Genomic DNA, 18,255 nt, shown 5'->3' on the forward strand with positions numbered 1-18,255 from the left:
TCCAGGATCACGCCCTGGGCCAAAGGCAGGCGCCAAACCACTGCGCCACCCAGGGATCCCTACCCTTAGCTTTTCACTGTTGCTGTTATTTCTTTTTTTTTTTTTTTAATTTTTTTTTAAATTTTTACTTATTTATGATAGTCACAGAGAGAGAGAGAGAGGCAGAGACACAGGCAGAGGGAGAAGCAGGCTCCATGCACCGGGAGCCCGACGTGGGATTCGATCCCGGGTCTCCAAGATCGCGCCCTGGGCCAAAGGCAGGCGCCAAACTGCTGTGCCACCCGGGGATCCCTGTTGCTGTTATTTCAAACTAATTCAGCAGTGCCCCAGGTTGCAGTGGTGAATGGTAATCGTTGGCTTATAGACTGCTTGGTGTTGGTTTCGTGCACATACATTCCGGTCCCACTGTATGCAATCTACATTTAAAACAAGTGGAACAATGTCCTGTCTTTGGGCATGGGGGTTGGAAAATGAAAAAAAATGTCCACTTCATAATTAAGTTTAAATTAGTAAAGATAGAAAAAAAATCTTATAAAATGACAGTCTTTTTACACACGAAACTACTCAAATACATAAAATTTTTGCCAGAGTTCTTTTCTATGACCTAACTATATATATTACAGTGGTGGTTTTCCACTTTTCTGTGAGATAATCACAGCATGTACAAATGAATTCTGCCTTCTGAGCTTCTGTTGGTGGCCCCAACATACAGGTCTGTGATAAGGCCCAAGGTCTGCATTTTTAAAGACCATCCGGAGTGATTCTGATGGGCAGTCAGAGCCATCCTTGGACAAGTGCATTCAGGAACAGGAGATAGCCCATGACCTGGGGACAAGGCAGGTCAGGGTTTCTGCTCTAGACCCTTGAGGATGGCTCCAGAAAGATAGCAGGGTGCCTTCAATTCTGTTGCTTCATTCTATAATGCAACTTTTTTTGGATTTTAAGAGTAATTTAAGAATCCAAAAAGCTGTCCGTAATGCAATGCGTATTTTATTGCTCACTTTCTGTTTACCTACCAGGTTGTGCTTATGACAAGTACTCCAGGTCTCTGCCAGATTGATGCATGTGTGAGGCACTTAACACACAGCTTAGGGAGTACAGTGCAGCCTTGTGGAGGTCTTGTGGGTGGGTCCAGCCTGCCGGCCTCCCTGGTGGAACAGTCAGTGGCAGGAGACGGTGGAGTGGGGTCTGGGGTTTGGAGGAGCTGTGCAGGTCCTGGACCCGCCTACAGGTCAGGAAGGAGCATGAGTCCAAAAATACCAGACCAGGATTTGTTTTCTGTTTTGCTAACTGCTCTGCATCTGTGTTGTCTTCATTTTGCAGAACTGTGGGTACCGATGGATGTGGCCGAGAGCCCTGAACGGGACCCTCGCTCTGCAGAGGACGAAGAAGAGGAGCAGCAGGGGCTCTCGGATGATGACATTCTGAGGGAGAGTGGGTCTGACCAGGATTTGGACGGAGCTGGGGAGAGGGCTTCTGATTTGGAGGATGAAGACAATGCAGCCCCAGGACTGAGCCAGGAGGAGGAGGAGAGTCACTCTGACGAGGAGGACCAGGACCAGGAGTCCGAGGCTCAGGATCTGAGCAGGGAACCCACGAGCCCTCCACACGTTGAAGAGGGGGACGGTGGGGAAGAGGAGCACACAAGCGACCTGAGAGACGAGGCCTCATCGGTCACCAGGGACCTGGATGAGCATGAGTTAGACTACGATGAGGAGGTCCCCGAGGAGCCGGCCCCCGCTGGGCAGGAGGACGAGGCCGAGAAGGCTGGTGCTGAGGATGATGAGGAGAAGGGAGAAGGAGCTCCTGGGGAAGAGGGGGCTACAGGCGCTCACAGTGTGGAAGACAAGGAGCCCCTGGAGACCGCCAAGGAGAAAAACAAAGAGGATGATGACGGGGAGCTCGATGATGGGGAGCTCGACGTGAGTGCCTGGGCTGGTGGGGCAAAGGGTAGGGCACATGAGGGCTGGGAAGTCAGGACTATTCTGGGAGTGCCAAAAACCAAGGGAATAGGCTAGATTCAGACAACTGGGGTCTGCCACCTGGTGGCTGACAGAAGTTCCATGGACCCTCTGTCTCCTGCTGCTGGTGGAGTATATTAAAATGCCTAATCCCGATTTTGTTTTCTTGAGCTCTAGGTTTGTGCAACCTAGAGAGATCGTTTCTCCCTTTCTTTTTGCTATCTTTAAATAATATTTGAGATCATATTCAACTAAAACCATTGTAGATTTTCAGTTCCTGTCGGGTTTGTGAGACTCATGAACTCCAGAAGCTTCCTTTGAGTCTTGATTGTTCTCCCAGGCTTTTTATCTTTGTACCTGAACCCATTCTTTGGCGAGGGTCCCAGCTGGACCAAGCATCTTTGGAGGTGTCCCTGAAAAGAGCTTTTGGAATGCATCATAGGGGTTGTGCCTCCAAACATCTCAGCCTTTGATTAAGCCATCATAATTTGTTATGATTTATTTAAGTAATCTGACTTTCAGGTTACAGAGAAGGTAACAGTAACATATTTTTTTGGACATGGATTGGTTGGGTTTTATGATGCAAATATTTAAGTTTTTTTTATTTTAGTTCTAGCATAGTATTAGTTTCAGGTGTATAGTATAGTGATTTAGCACTTCCATACATCACCAGTTGCTCCTTGAGACACGTACACCCCTTCATCTTCATCCCCATCACCTGTTTCCCCCATCTCCCCACCCACCTCCCCTCTGGTGACTATCAGGGTGGTCTCTATAGTTCCGAGTCTGTTTCCAGGTTTGCCTCTCTCTTTTTACCGACTTTGTTTCTTAAATTCTACATATGAGTGAGATCATATGGTATTTATCTTTTAATGACTGATTTATTTCGCCTAGCATTATACTCTCTAGCTTCATCCATGTTGTTGCAAATGGCAAGATTTTACAGATGAGTGGTTACTCATCTTTTTTTTTACAGATGAGTAATATTGCATTGTGTTTCTATATCGTATCTTTGTTATCTGTTTATCTGTTGATGGACACTTGGGCTGTTTCCAAATTTTGACTGCTGTAAATAATGCAGTATACTAGGGGTGCATGTATTCCTTTGAATTAGTATTTTTGTATTTTTTGGGTTAATGCCCAGTAGTGCAATTGGTGGACTGTAGGGTAGCTCTATTTTTAACTTTTTGAGGAACCTCTGTACTATTTTCCACAGTGACGGACCGCACCAGTTTGCATTCCCACCACCATTGTAAGGGGGTTTCCCTTTCTCCACATCTTGACAACACCTGCTGTTTCTTGCATTGTTGATTTTAGCCATTCTGACAGGTGTGAGGTGGTTTCTCATTCTGGTTTTGATTTGTATTTCCCTGATGATGAGTGATGTTGAGCATCTTCATTTGTCTGTTGGCCATTTGTCTTGTTTTTTGTTTTTTTTTTTTGTTTTGTTTTTTAAGATTTTATTTACTTATTTATGACAGACACAGAGAGAGAGAGAGGCAGAGACACAGGCAGAAGGAGAAGCAGACTTCACGCAGGGAGCCTGACGTGGGACTCGATCCCGGGTCTCCAGGATCACACCCCGGGCCGAAGGCAGAACTAAATCACTGGGCCACCGGGTCTGCCCTGTTTGTCTTCTTTGGAGAAATGTCTGTTCATGTCTTCTGCTCATTTTTTAATTGAATTATTTGTTTTTTTGGTGTTGAATTTTACAAGTTCTTTACGTATTTTAGATACTAACCCTGTACTGGATATGTCATTTGCAAATATTGTTTCCCATTCTCTGGGCTGCCTTCAAGTTTTGTTGACTGTTTCCTTTGCTGTGCAAAAGCTTTTCATTTTGATGAAGTCCCGATAGTTCATTTTTGCTTCTGTTTCCCTTGCGTCTGGAGACATATCTAGAAAAATACTGCCATAGCTGCTGGCTTTAAAGATGGAAGAATGAGTCAAAAACCAAGGAATGCGGGCAGCCTCCAGAAGCTGCAAAAGGCAAGGAAATGAATTTGTATATGGTACAAGAAAGTGGTCCAGTTTCATTCTGCATGTGGCTGTCTGGTTTTCTCAACACATTTGTTGAGACTTTTCCTCATTGCATATTCTTATCTCTTTGGTAATCATGATCTTTTTTAAAAAAGCTTTATTTATGTATTTGAGAGAGAGAACACGTGTGCATGCATGGTAGGGGAGAGAGAGAGAAACAGTCCTAAGCAGACTCCTTACTGAGCTCAGAGCCTGACACGGGGCTCGATCTCACGACCCTAAGATCGTGACTCGAGCTGAAACCAAGAGTTGGACATTAAACTGACTATGCCACCCAAGCGCTTCTTTTGTGATCGTTATCTTTAAAAAGTTGAGTTTTGAGGGATGAAACCCTGAAGTCCTGCTGAGTAATGCTTATACTCAAATGAGTTGAGAGAGGGACAGAGCCCGTTGAAATAATCTAGGGCTTTTTGATTACCCCAGGGAAGGAGATGCTGCTTATCCAGGAGCCCTGGCAGTGAAAGGTGTGTGGACTAGGTCTCAAATGTTTTGGGTTGGAGGAGGGAAATGGGTGCTATTAAGTACTTAGCCATAGATTCATGCTAAGCACCACACACACTTCCTTATTTGGTTGCTGGTGTGTATGTGCTCAATGCGTTTTAAACTGTGGTTGTGGGCCATGGTTGTGCCTGGTTTTTGTTTTTGTTTTGTTTTAAATTTTGTGCCTGGTTTTATAGGGTTTTAAACCTTGCATATTTAACCCTGATTCACAAGAACAGAACTTTGTTGTTGGGGGTGGTAATGTGATTACAAGCTTAGAATTTTGGGTCTTTTATATGCTCACAACTGAGCATTAGCTCAGTTAGCTAAAATATCTTTACTAGATATTTTATTTAAAAGGGCGTTGTCAGGACATTACTGTGCAGGTGTCCTTAGGCTTTCTAGCTATACTTACCTTCCAGTTTTGGAAGATGTATCTCTACTACGGAGTTGCCAAAGGGAAGAGATGCTGTGAAACTCAAGTTACCAATTTGGGTGAAATTTTAGTCAGAAAATGAAGTTGTTGGTTGAGATTGCCTATGAGTATGATGTTTCAGTGTCAGAGAGAAAAGCTGTGGCTTTGTTCTGTCCCAAGAAAACAAGGAGAGGGCTCCTAATTACCAGGATCCTGTGGCCCAGGGTTCCTTGGGCCTGTGAGATAAATGGTGGCAGTGGGTGGAAGGAAGGTTTACCCGGAGAGCCATCCACACAGAGAGGTCAGTACAAGTGCTGGGTGTAGGTGATCAGTGCCAGCCCTGAGCACATTGGGATGTGCATCAGCATATATGGGAGCTGCTGCTGCTGGCTTTCTCCTGTTCACCGTCCCCAGCCAGCCCTTCACGACTCCCTGAATGATCCCGGCTGCACTGTTGCCCCATGTCCCTGCCAAGCACATATTCCCGGGTCTTTCCTTCCCAAGGTCCCCCGTTAGCATTCCTGCACTGCATGCTCCCTGCCACAGGCCCGTGTCTCTGATGGAGCGTGAACCACAGGGATGCACTTGGATCCCGGAGCAGCCTGCTTTCGCCAGTCCTTTGGCTTGGTCCCCTTTAGTAAATCCCAGCAAAGTGGCCTTTGGCCTCAAAGAAAATATATGTCCCAAAGGGCTCTTTCCCCTACTGCTTTCAAGCCCGCTCATACCGTAAGTGAACTTCCTGGATGTTGTATGAGGAGGAAATGTGCAGTTTGGCTTACACCTTAAAAATACGCATTCACTGCTGTCCCTGGGACTCCCTGTACCCAGCAGGGTCCCTGTTCCAAGGCGCCCCTGCACACCTGCTGCCTGCCTTCTCCCTGTAACCCTCTGGCCCTGAAGTGCCAGAACAGCTGAGTGGAAGTGTCTAAAAAAGCCAAGTGCTTTTCTCTTGTCATGATACACTGTCTTGCCTTTTTTCCCCCTTTTAGATTTTGGGTCACTGGGACAGGTGACCTGACATGAGGTGAGGTCACCCCCAGCCTCCCCTGTGGTAAGGATGGGATTTTGTACACAGGATGGGCCAACTGTTCATGGCACCGTGGCTTATTTGTGGGTGGGGGCCCAGGGTCCTGACATCCACATCCTAGGGAGCCATAGTTAATCTGTAGTCTCTCACCTGCTCTGGAAGCCATGCTTCACACCAGATGCACCTGTGGCTTTGTTTCTGCCTGTGTATCTCTCAGAAAAACGGGTGGAGCCAACTGAAATCAACTTCTGCTGGGGGGCGGTCTTCCTTTCTCCTGTGCCCACTAAGTCTTGCCAGAGCCATTCCTTCCATCCAGGTTTGAGGGGTCTCACATGATGTTTGTGGGTCTTTGATTTTTCCCTTCCCAATCTTCCCCCTCCTCCTGTCTCTGGCGTGTGCATCCTTCCCTTTGCTCATGTGTTGGGTCTAGTTTTCTGTCTTCCCTGTTACTGGTCAACAGAATTTGGTGCTGTCCCTTTAGGAAAGGGTAGACTATGTGTCTTGTTCCAAAGCTGCTTTCTTCACTGACTCTCACACTGGCAGGATAGAGTCTCGGGGACAGCAGGACAACAGCCACATCCTGAGTGGATGGTCCACGCCACTTCCTGGTCAGAAGTGATAGCTCCACGTAAAAAATACTTGGAAACATTTTCTTTGTGGGCAGTATTTTATATTCTGTTCACATTTTTCTGTTACTTTTATGTCTGGATACGTGATATCTTGTTCAAAAGGTCTCCCTCCAGCACACCCCTTCTGGTGGCTTAGGGTGTTCACTCTGCAGGGCCCTGCTCCTTTTAGGCGGTGCACTCTTCTCCATGTCCCATCACATAGATGCTTACTGGCCTTGCTGAGCTAGGAGGCGGCTGCCTGTAACTGCATTTGAGCAAAGAGTCTGGGCCAGATCCACCACCTGAAGGACTGCCATCCTGTATGTCCTGTAGCCTGGTTGGTCAGCACAGCCACCTGAGGGAGCCAGGGGAGTCAAGGAACTCTGATGGTAGATAGCATTCCTCACTCATCTGGTGCTAGACCTGTCCCCAGGTGATGCAAGGCTGTCCCATATTTTACCCCTGTGGGGCTAGTCACATGTCTCCCCACAGAAAGGACTGTGTCCTTTACAGGATGCTGTTTCCTTTTTTTTTTTTTTAATTAATTTATTTATTTATGATAGTCACACACACAGAAAGAGAGAGAGAGAGAGAGAGAGGCAGAGACGCAGGCAGAGGGAGAAGCAGGCTCCACGCACCGGGAGCCCGACGTGGGACTCGATCCCGAGTCTCCAGGATCGCGCCCTGGGCCAAAGGCAGGCGCCAAACCGCTGCGCCACCCAGGGATCCCCAGGATGCTGTTTCCGACCCCTGCTGTGTCACCTTTCTAAAACCAAAGTGTGTCTGAATTTCCAAAACACATCTGGGCCCAAGAATTTTGGGTAAGGGAATATAGACCTGTACTGTTAACCCATTTTACAGATGCAGAACCCCAGGTTTGCGGAGATTGTGGTTGGCCCTGGTGACAGTGCTGGGGTGGCATCTAGACCTCTTGCTCTGGTGCATGTGTCCCATCTGCTCCCCACATGGCAGCTTCACATGGTAATTGCTGGTCCACCCTTAATGCAGGATCTGCTGTGCTGGAAACAACGTCTTATATAAATAATATGCAGGCATTTTTTTTTTGTTCTGTTTTTTTTTTAATTTTAATTTTTATTATTTTTTTTTGTTCTGTTTTTTAAGAGGAAAATAACCTGCACAGACCAGAAAGTAAAGCCATACTACCATTGCTTAGACAGTCGTATCTTGGAACATTGCCTCCAAGGTATTTTTCCATTAAAATCACAACAACTTGTTGAGCACTCCTGCTTGGCGTTGTTTTGGGTTTTTGTTTTGTTTTGTTTTTTCTTTTAAGATTTTATTTATTCATGAGAGAGAGAGGCAGAGACACAGGCAGAGGGAGAAGCAGGCTCCATGCAGGTAGCCCAACGTGGGACTCGATCCCAGGACTCCAGGATCAGGTCCTGGGCCAAAGGCAGCACTAAACTGCTGAGCCACCCGGGCTACCCTCTTGCTGGTTTTATGTGATGCACTGCACGGACACCCTGAGCACAACCACCTGTTCTCCTTCAGGACTCCTGAAGGACTCCTGGTTCAGAGGCTTTTATCCATGGTCACACTGTCAGGATTCAAGCCCAGGCCTTCCCTGCAGTTATATTTTGTAAAGCCATTAAAGTCCAACGTGCCCTGTGTGTGTTTCCCTGAGAATGTGCTGATTGGGGCATGCCAGCAGCCTGGTTTCCCTTAGACCCTGTAAGCCCCAGAGAGCCTTGCCCCTGAGTTCCAGACTGGGGCTGGGTTAGCCTACTCTGGGTGAAGGTCACTGAGAGCTTCATGGGTGCTGTCCCATGCCTACACCCACCAGTTTGCTTCTGGCCAGACCACTGGGTCCTCTCCTTGTCCTCCGCTCTCTCTTGTCTCTGCTTGCAGCCATGTGATCAGGTGATCTGAAAGAATCTGCGTGCATTACACACTCAACGTGACAGCCACAAACAACTGAGCAGTGTGAACTTGACTTTAGAGAGCCCCTTTCTTGATTTGTGTTTGCATGAAACTGCAAATTTAAGAACTCTTTTTAATTTTCCATCACTGGGGGATCCCTGGGTGGCGCAGTGGTTTGGCGCCTACCTTTGGCCCAGGGCGCGATCCTGGAGACCCGGGATCAAATCCCACTTCGGGATCCCGGTGCATGGAGCCTGCTTCTCCCTCTGCCTGTCTCTCTCTCTCTCTCTCTCTCTCTCTCTCTCTCTCTGTGTGACTATCATAAATAAATAAAAATTAAAAAAAAAAAAAAAACCCACGTCGGGCTCCCGGTGCATGGAGCCTGCTTCTCCCTCTGCCTGTGTCTCTGCCTCTCTCTCTCTCTGTGCTACTATCATAAATAAATAAAAAATTAAAAATAATAATAATTTTCCATCACTCAAAAAGCCAGTGTACTAAATGGTTAGTTGAAAATGCAGGACATTATACTGCTGAGTGAGTTATTGTTCTTGTTTGTTTTTTAATTAAAGGAAAGACCATAAACCCAGCATACCACTAGGGACAGCCCTCTGTCTCCATCCTAGCAAGTGTGGCTACCTGGCAGCGGCCAGTGGGCAGATGCCCTTCAGTGTTCTCTGGGTGGACACTGTAAAACACACTGTATTATCTTGTGTTTCTAGGTATTTACTGAGTATTTTCAGCCATTGTACAGAACTCCTTTATATGGCTCACATGACTTCACTAATCTTAAGATGGGTGGGTGGTTCTCCTTTCTGCTCTGGCAAGTATTAAAAGTAACAGCTTTGCAGAAATACCTCTCTAAATTTGATCTGCACACTTCCTCTGAGTCCTGACTATTGAAAGGCCACTGTCCTGCTCTCCTCAGCTCCTGTGCCTTCATTTCCAAGTGAAGCAAGGGATTTGAATGGGTTGTAACCTTTCAGAAGAGTTTTATTTTCCTAATGAGAATGAAGAATGTGCTCTCCATTTGAGCTTCTGTAAACATCGTATAGAGATATTAGTGTGGTAATCATCACTGTGAGAACAGTCATAAAAAGAAGATGCTAAGAACCAGAGGAGATGTAAGGAACTCATCCTGCGGTCAGGAAGAAGGGGGGTGCTGGTGCACAAAGGGGACAGACTGCCAGAGAATGAATACGTTCTGGGGACCTAAAAAGTCCTTGAATAAATTATTTCATCTTTTTCAAAGAAATCATTCTGTTGCTTCTTAAGGGTTATAACTTTCAGGCATTTGTTCTTTTCATTATATGGAATGCTTTTTTTAAAAAAGTTGTATTTATTAGCATGTGCACAGATGTGCACAGTAGGGAGAGGCAGAGGAAGGGAGAAAGAGAGTCTGGTTTTCACAACCTCAGATTCCTTAGCCAACAAGCACAATGGGACTATGTCAGAGCTCACCTCCAAGACCAAGGGTTCATGACAGAGGAACACTGAGTAAAAATACTCTGTGAACTAGGCAAGGCAGGTACAGAGCGGGGTTTCACCGTATTTCCCTTCATTAGCAGTGCTGGGCAGAAAATGGTTGCACTTCAGGATTTTAATATTTTGTATGTTTAAATAATGCTTATAGAACAAAATGTATATATTTTTAAAAGATTTATCGTTGAGAGAATACACAAGAGAGTAAATACGGGGGCGCAGAGGGAGAGGGAGTCCCAAGCAGACTCCCTGCTGACGCATAGCCCAATGTGTGGCCTCAATCCCACAACCTGAGATCATGACCTGAGCTGAAACCAAGAGTTGGGCACTTTACTGCACTGCCCAGGTGCCCCCTAAAATGCTCGTAATACGTAAATATTTTCAGAGCAGAAATGATACAAATACTTAAGTTTTTAAAATAAGTCATTATAAACCCAGGGTTTGACTTTAGGATTTTTTCATTCAGCAAATGCTGCCCATTTGCTACAAGCTATGCTTGGACCAGTGACACAGTCCTGCCTGGTGGAGCTCCCGTACGGTTGGGCAGCACCCTGGTAGCCTTGGCCAGTGCTGTGGGGACCTGTCTTGAAGGGAGCTGGCGGGGGGCAGGGTCCCTGAGGAAGGAGACTCACCTGCCATCTGAAAATGAGATGAGCTGCATGTTCACGAAGGCAGAAAATGAAGAAGACAGGCTGGGGTCAGAAAGGTGTCTGCATACCACAGAGGGCATGTGGGCAGTCAAGAGAAAGTAGAGTACCAGTTTGGAAGTGGCTCCCAGACCAGCTAGGACTGGGAAGTACTTTGGATGAGGATGATGCTGCAGGAGAGTTGGAGATGTTTCAGTGATCCCCACACCCTGCCTTTTGTGACCCCTTGGGTTGACTCCGGTAACACTGCAATAGGCTTGGACACAGACAGTGAAGAGCTCCATCTTTGACCTTCCCACTGAGATGTCAGGGCAGTTGCACACTTCCTTGGGCTGCAGGTGACCCCTGGGGGTGGGGTCTCTGCAAGTCAAGGGTGATTGAGGCCCTGCGGTAATGGACACTGGATAGGGCACAGAGCAGCAGTCTAGGTCACAGCTGCTCTTTGGAATCCCTGAGGATGAGGCCCACCCAGACTTTGGTGTTTTCAAAGGCCTTGCATTATGTTAACACTTAACAGAGAAGGTGGTGAGCTCTGGACTGAGGAAAGAAGGGCCTGGGTCTAAGTCCGACCTCCCTCCTCCCCACCCCTAGACTTTTAAATTAGAGGATATTTGTGTTTAAAGAACATAAAATATTTTGGGGTGCCAATCAGTTAAGCATCTAACTCTTGGTTTCAGCTCAGGTCATGATCTCAGGGTTGTGGGATCGAGCCTCGTATCAAGCTCTGTGCTTAGTAAGGAGTCTGCTTGGGACTCTCTCTCCTTCTGCCCCTTCCCCCTTGCACTCTTGTGCATATGTGCACTATCTCTCTGATGTGCTCTCTCAAATGAAGATAAATCTTTTTTAAAAAATATATATTTTGTTCTATAAATATTGTTTAAACATAGAGTATCAGGGCACCTGGGTAGCTCGGTTAAGGCTCTGCCTTCAGCTCAGGTCATGATCTCAGGGTCCTGGGATCAAGCCCCACATTGGGCTCACTGCTCAGTGGAGAGTCTGCTTCTCCCTCTCCCTCTACTTTCCCCACCTCCCCTGCTCATGCTCACTCTCTCTCAAATAAAGAAAATCTTAAACATACAAAGTATTAAAAAACCTGAAGTGTAACCATTTTCTGCCCAACATTGCTAATGAAGGGAAATACAGTGAAACCCCGCTCTACCTGCCTTGCCTGGTTCACAGGGTGTTTTTACTCGGTGTTATGTGTTGTGAATCCTTGGTCTTGGAGGTGAACTCTGACATAGCCCCATTGTGTTGGCTGAGGAACCTGAGTTTGGGAAAATTGTACATGAGTTGCTGAGCAGCTGAGACACCAGTCTTGTGGAAATATCCTTTCTGGTCTAGTGAAGCTGTGCCTGGTGGCAGATACCCCTCTCACCTCTTCTTTCTTAAGATGATTCCCTCTTAAGTCATGTTGTCCTCTGTTTCAGGATGATGATCTGGAGGAGGGTGAAGTAAAGGATCCCAGTGACAGGAAGGTGAGGCCACGTCCCACCTGCCGATTCTTCATGAAAGGTAATTGTCTGAGCGGCCTCATGTGGCCTTGGCTTTTCCCGGGACTGTGGTGGTGGTTCAGCCCCGAAGCTACGCAGGCTGTTCTTGGGGGCCAGACTGTGACCTAAATGGTGGTGGTGGCATCGATCCTCCGCTGGTCCTTGCCTCACGGGACTGACTTGGAGGAGTCAGCCTAGCCAGTGTCACGCTAGTGGTTCTAGGCCTGCCTGTTTGTAGGAGAGCCAGAGCTTGAATGTAGGCAGTATAGTTGCCTCTGCATGAGGCCAGCTACCCTAGGCACCAGTGCAGATAGTTTCCCATCTCTGTAAGGAAAGTTGCCACTTTTTTGCTAAATATATTGAAGTAACATCCTTCATTTGGAATGGATTTCTAAAGAGTGGAGGGAGGGGCTCTGAGTGCAGCAAGGCCCGCCCCTGCTAGAAGGTGAGTGGTGTGCACCCAGTGGCAGAGGCACACAACAGGGCCAACTTGGAAATGGCAGCAGGAACCCTGGTCTGTGAGGCTTTCTCTGCTGCATGCTTGTAGTTTGGGCACGTTCCTTGTAGTCCCACATTTTCCTTGGACAGGTAGGAAGATGTTTGTCTTTGTCCTAATCTCACTCTGGCCCTGGGTGCCCTCGCTCGCTGGCTCAGCCTGCACGTACGGTCTGAATTTCACAAGAGCTTCCTGTACTTCTTTTCCAGATGTTGTGACAGCATTATCCACTCCTCTTCCACCAATATCACATTCCATACCATTCAGAGGCCAGGTTAAAGGTACAGAGTATACGATATTCACTCTCTGCTCCGGAGGCCAGACTTCTTTCTCCTGGATCCAGAATTCTGATGTGAAGCCAGAAGGAAGGGGGAGGCTCTGAGGGGCAGAGAGAGGTCATGAACCTCAGTTCTTAGAGGCACTTGATGAGGCTCACAAGAGCTTTGCGGTTGGCACGGGGAGGTGGGGAGAATAGGCACGGTGGAGTCCCATCTTCCTGAGAGGGCAGGCTCTGCCCTTGAGTGGCCCCTGAAGGACCCTGCCCCTATACCCAGGAAGACACGGTACAGAGGGTGGACAGGACCGAGGATCCAGTGCACTCAGGACCCAGGTCAGCTCCCTCCTCAGGCCGCATGCTCCTGGCCTGTGCTATTGACACACAGACTGTTGTTTCTGCCAAGTGGAAACTCCTTGGAGTTAGACATGCATATGGTGAACTCCACTGTGCAGTCATGTGCAGTCTGCCCTCAGGAGAGCAGCTGGCAGTTCTGTCTTGGGCAGTGTGGTCACCCTGAGAATGCACATAAGTGTGTGGTATGTTTTAGAAAGTCAATAACAGTTCTTTAAAACTTTTAGTATTTGAAGGATGCCTGGTGGCCCAGTCAATTGAGCGTCTGACTCTTGATCTTGGCTCAGGTCTTGATCTCAGGGTCATAAGGGTCATGAGTTCAAGCCCCACATTGGGCTCTGTGCTGGTCATGGAGCCTACTTTAAAAAAAAAAAAAAAGGTTTTGATATTTGAAATAATAAGTATTTCAGAAAATTTAACTTAACAGAAGGCCTCTTTTCCATGATTACATGGGAATAAATGATGTCAGTCCATGTCTGAAATTTCTTGATTAAAGAAGAGGAGACCAATATATACATGTATACATAGATGGATGTGTGCAGTGTTGTCGAACTGTGTGATTCAGAATCCTGGGCAGCCTGTTAGGACTAGCCAGGGCTCCCACAACAGGAGGCAGTACCGTGCATCTGTGCCACAAAGGTTCCTGTCTGGGTGTGCGGGCTCACAGCCCTGAAGTTATTTCCAGAATTTATTAACAGAAGCACACAGACAAGTGAATTTGTTGCTGGGACTGCAGATCAGCATCCTCGGGAGATGCCTGTGGGCAAGGAGTGGGTGCCATCTCCATGGATGTCCCTAGGGCCACATCACAGTGGGAGGGAGGTCCCTCCAGAGTCCAATGAAATGCTCAGCTTGGGTTTCAGAGATAAAAGCCAAAGAGGAGGTCTTCCTGCATAGAAATCTGAAGCTAGTGGTAATCAGCCTCCTTTGAAACTTGATTGGGCATAATCAATAACTTGTTTCACACTTTGCTTCTAAGTATATATTTACCTTTTCCACTGCTACTGTTTATTCTACAGAGTGTTGTAATACTCTGTACAAAAAGAAGTGGTTGATTCTTGGGGTGTTCTAGAACATATCTCTTGCTGCTTTTCTTAGTCATGAGTTTTTGGGTGAAAATGTTTTTGCTTACCTGCATTTTATAAGCTTGGTATTAAATTGAGATGAATCTGTGTAAGTTCCCTTCATTAGCAAGAAAAGTTACTTTAAAAATAAAATGGAGTTTGTTGTATTTAACAAGGATGTGGAGAAATGGAACCTTCACATCCTGCTGGTGGGAGAGCAAGAGGGTGCAGCTGCTGTAGAACAGTGTGTGGTGCCTCCAAGAACCCGAGAGGGTAGAACTCTCCTGTGACCCAGTCACTTCTGCTTCTGGGTCTCTATCTACGAGAAATGAAAACCTACATCCCCACAAAAACTTGTACATAAATGTTCATAAAAGCAGTATTTAAGATAGCCAACAAATACAAACAACTCAAATGTCCATCAGGTCATAGATGATTACACAGAGTGCGGTCTGTCCATACAGTGGGATGTTACACAGCCCTGAAGCAAATGAAGTGCTGATCCCACAGCATGAATGAACCTTGAGGACATTCTGCTCAGTAAAGCCAGACATGGAGGGCCCCTCTCTTGTGCATTTCTATCTAAGCGAACTATCCAGAATGGGTCCATAGAGGCAGGAACTGGGTTAGTCATTGTCTAGGCCATGGGGCCGATGGAGGGTGGGAGGGAGTGGGAGCAGGTGGTGGGGGTGATGGCCAAGCAGTATAGGGCTTCCTTCTAGGGCGATGGTTGTACACCTTCGTGCATGCATGCTAAAACCCACTAGATTGTATACTTAAGATTGGGGTATTTTATGATACATGAATTACATCTTAATTTGAAAATTCTTCCTAAGAAAGTTTTTTAGTTATATTTCTATTAAAAGATTTCTGCAGGTTAATCATTAATTGCCCAAATGGATACATTGATATTTGTGACCATTGATAATGAAATGTACTTAGAAATCTAAATGGAAATATTTTTAAACACCAGTATTTTATTTATGGTATATTTCTATCTCTAGTGTATTTATGTTGAATCATCAAGATATAAAGTTCTATCTACAAAAGCATAAAGATTTTCTTTAAACTATGTTTTACTTTGGGTTTCTGATTGAGCCAGCTGTCAGTAGTGCCCACCCACTCTGTGGGCTGGACTTCCTTGTCCCTCCTCCTTTCTGTCCTCCCCCTTCCTCTCTCTCTCTCTCTCTCTCTCTCTCTCTCTCTCTCTCTCTCTAACACACACACACACACACACAGAGTTTGGTAAAATACACTTAATGTAAAATTTACATTAACCATCTTCCAAACCTTAACCATTTTCAAATATGCAGTTCATGGCATTGAGTAATATTCATTTTGTTGCCATCACCACCATCCATCTCTAGAACTCAGTTCCCTCTTGTAAAACTGAAACTCTGTAGCCATTAAACAGTCACTTCCCATTCCTCCCTCCCATTCCTTCCTCCTTTGTCCCAAAGGCCCTGGCACAACCATCATTCTATTTCCCATGAATTTGACTATCTTAGATACCCAGTGTGAGTGGAATAATACGATTCTTATTTTTTTGTGACTGCCTTATTTCACTCATCATTGTGCCCTCGAAGTTCATCTGTGTTTTAGCAGGTGTCAGAATTCTCTTTCTTTCCTAGGTTAGTATTGTATTGTGTATACACCACTTTTTGCTTATCCATCCATCCAACAGCAGACACTCCGGTTGTTTCCATCCCTTTGCTACTGTGTTTATGCTGCTATGAACATAGGTGTGCAAATGTGTCAAGACACTACTTTCAAATTTTGGGGGTGTGTACTCCAAACTGGAATTACTGAATCATACAATGATTCTATTTGTAATTTGAGGAGCTTCCATACTGTTGTGGCAGTGGCACCATGTTATATAGCTGCCTGCAGTGCACAAGAACCCAGGGCCTCCTCACTTAGTATTTTCTGATCTTTTGATAGTAAAAATTCTATGAGGAGTGTCCTCACATTGTGGTTTCAATTCACATTCTCATAATTACTGATGGTGAGCATCTTCTCACGTGCCCATTGACCATTTGAACAGTTTTATCTTTATTGGAGAAATGTTCATTGCCTGTTTTTGAATGCCTGCATTCTTTTGTTTTTTAAAGATTTTATTTATTTTTTCATGAGAGACACAAAGAGAAGCAGAGACATAGGCAGAGGGAGAAGCAGGCGCCCTGTGGGGAGCCAGTGCCGGGGACTCATCCCAGGACGCCAGAGTCATGACCTGAGCCAGGGGTGGATGTTTAACCACTGAGTCACCCTGGCATCCCTCTCTTTTATGTTTAAAGCAGCAGATCTTCAGATGTGGTTTGCAGACTCTTAGGGTTTCTTAAGATTGTTTCAAGGTGCCCTGAGGTCAAAACTACTTTTGTGGTACTGAGCCTGCTAGTAGTCAGGTATTGACCCCCATGCACTCGGAGTTAAATAATGGCAATTTCATTTAATGAGGCCTATAAGAATAGTGAAATTTTACATTTGAGTACAGGCCTCTAGAAAGCAAAACAAAACAATTCTATTAAGGAATAATATCCATGCCCTAAAATTTGTATTTTATGCATACAGTTCAGTGATTTGTATTAAATTTACCAAGTTCTGTAGCCCTCCCCACAATCCAGTTGTAGAACACATCCATCGCCCTGGGAAAAACCATTAGTTCTGGTCTTTTCCATATTCAGCATGACAAGATGCAAAGGCTCCTAGAGCCCCTCTGTCAGTCTCTTTGCTGCATGAGAAGGGTGTGTGGGGCTCAAGCATGAGCAAAGACTGCCAGGGTGACACAGAATACAGTTTCCTCAGAAACAAACGGAGTGAACCTGCCGCCTCCAGGAGAGCAGTGGCCAGTGTGTGTTGCTAATGATGAGCTTTGTGCTCTCATGTTAAAGAATTTTGGAGGGCCTGAATCTCCACCTGCAGTGTGTAAAGACTTTTCCAAATGACCATTGCATGGTGTCACAGAATCACACCTGGATAGAAGATCCCCTTGTGGTTCGAGATGGGCCAATGGGCATCAGTGAAGCAGTCGGGAATGTTCAATGCAAGGATGACAGGCCCTGCCTGGCAGCTAATGGCTGAGAACCCTTTGTTTGGCAAGGTCCAGGGGGGCCTCAGGGACATGAGTGAGTTTCTGAGGAGGCTGCTCAGTATCCTCCCTTGCCCAACTGTGTCTCGGTGTGACACTGGGTTTTCTTCACCTACTTCAAGCTCTGTGAGCCATCACGGCAGCCTGAATACAGAAGCAGATGAAAACGTCTTCTGTGTTAATGTCCATTTTTAAGAGGTTTGCAAAAAGGAAAATAATGCTACTTGTATCACTGAGTATTTTTTAAAATTATTTTGCATGAAACATGTTAACATATTGTTAATGTAAGTTACACATGGCATATATTATGTCTTCAAGTATTTTCAGTCTTAATTTCCATACATAGCAGGTACCAATTAGATAGAACCCATCTGTGACTCTTTGGGGTTCTAAGACCCAAACGTAAAAGAACTGCTGGTTTTAAGTCTACATTATTTACAAAGAAGCAAGCCAGATGTTATTTTAATTATTTCAGCTGCCACAGGGTATTCCTTAGAGAAGGTAATGTATTTCAGATTCCACTAAAGGTGACTCATCTATGAAATGGGAAAGGAAAGTACACCTGAGTTCTTTATGTTCATTATAAAAACTTGCACATGATGGTTTGTGGGACTTTATGCCCATTAATATACACATAGATCCTACATTTGTCCTTAATATTTTTTTGTCCTTAATACTTAATTATTAGATTTTACATGTTCTGCCTTCCTTTCAATGGTAATTTCTTAAAGCCATGAAGCACTTTAAACTTCTTTATTTCTACAACCCCTGTATTTTCTATTGTGAGTTATTCAGACTAATAAGAAATGGGACTAAGGAATATTTAAAATAAGACCACCTTGTCTTACTTAGTTAGAAATAACACAGTAGCAGGACACATTGTGGATACAGCAAGTGCAGCCTTTAAATGATGCCAGTGCTGCACTATCCTCATAAACAGTCAGGCTAACCATC

At 45.6% G+C, this 18,255-nt stretch overlaps 1 protein-coding gene across 2 annotated transcripts in view; it reads left to right on the forward strand.

Moving 5' to 3' along the window:
• ZC3H18 (zinc finger CCCH-type containing 18) overlaps nt 1–18,255 on the forward strand; it is a 68,247-nt gene that overhangs the window by 6,410 nt on the left and 43,582 nt on the right. The window contains exons 2-4 of one of the 2 annotated variants that reach the window (XM_055305516.1): nt 1,324–1,922; nt 11,966–12,050; nt 12,734–12,805. In XM_055305516.1, the coding sequence (XP_055161491.1) occupies nt 1,338–1,922; nt 11,966–12,050; nt 12,734–12,805 (742 nt within the window). In that variant the 5' untranslated portion in view covers nt 1,324–1,337. The remainder of the gene's footprint in view (nt 1–1,323; nt 1,923–11,965; nt 12,051–12,733; nt 12,806–18,255) is intronic. The other variant, XM_055305517.1, reaches the window with a different exon arrangement.

This window comes from Nyctereutes procyonoides, unplaced genomic scaffold (assembly GCF_905146905.1).
Source record: "Nyctereutes procyonoides isolate TBG_1078 unplaced genomic scaffold, NYPRO_anot_genome, whole genome shotgun sequence".
NCBI classification, from domain to species: Eukaryota; Metazoa; Chordata; class Mammalia; order Carnivora; family Canidae; genus Nyctereutes; species Nyctereutes procyonoides.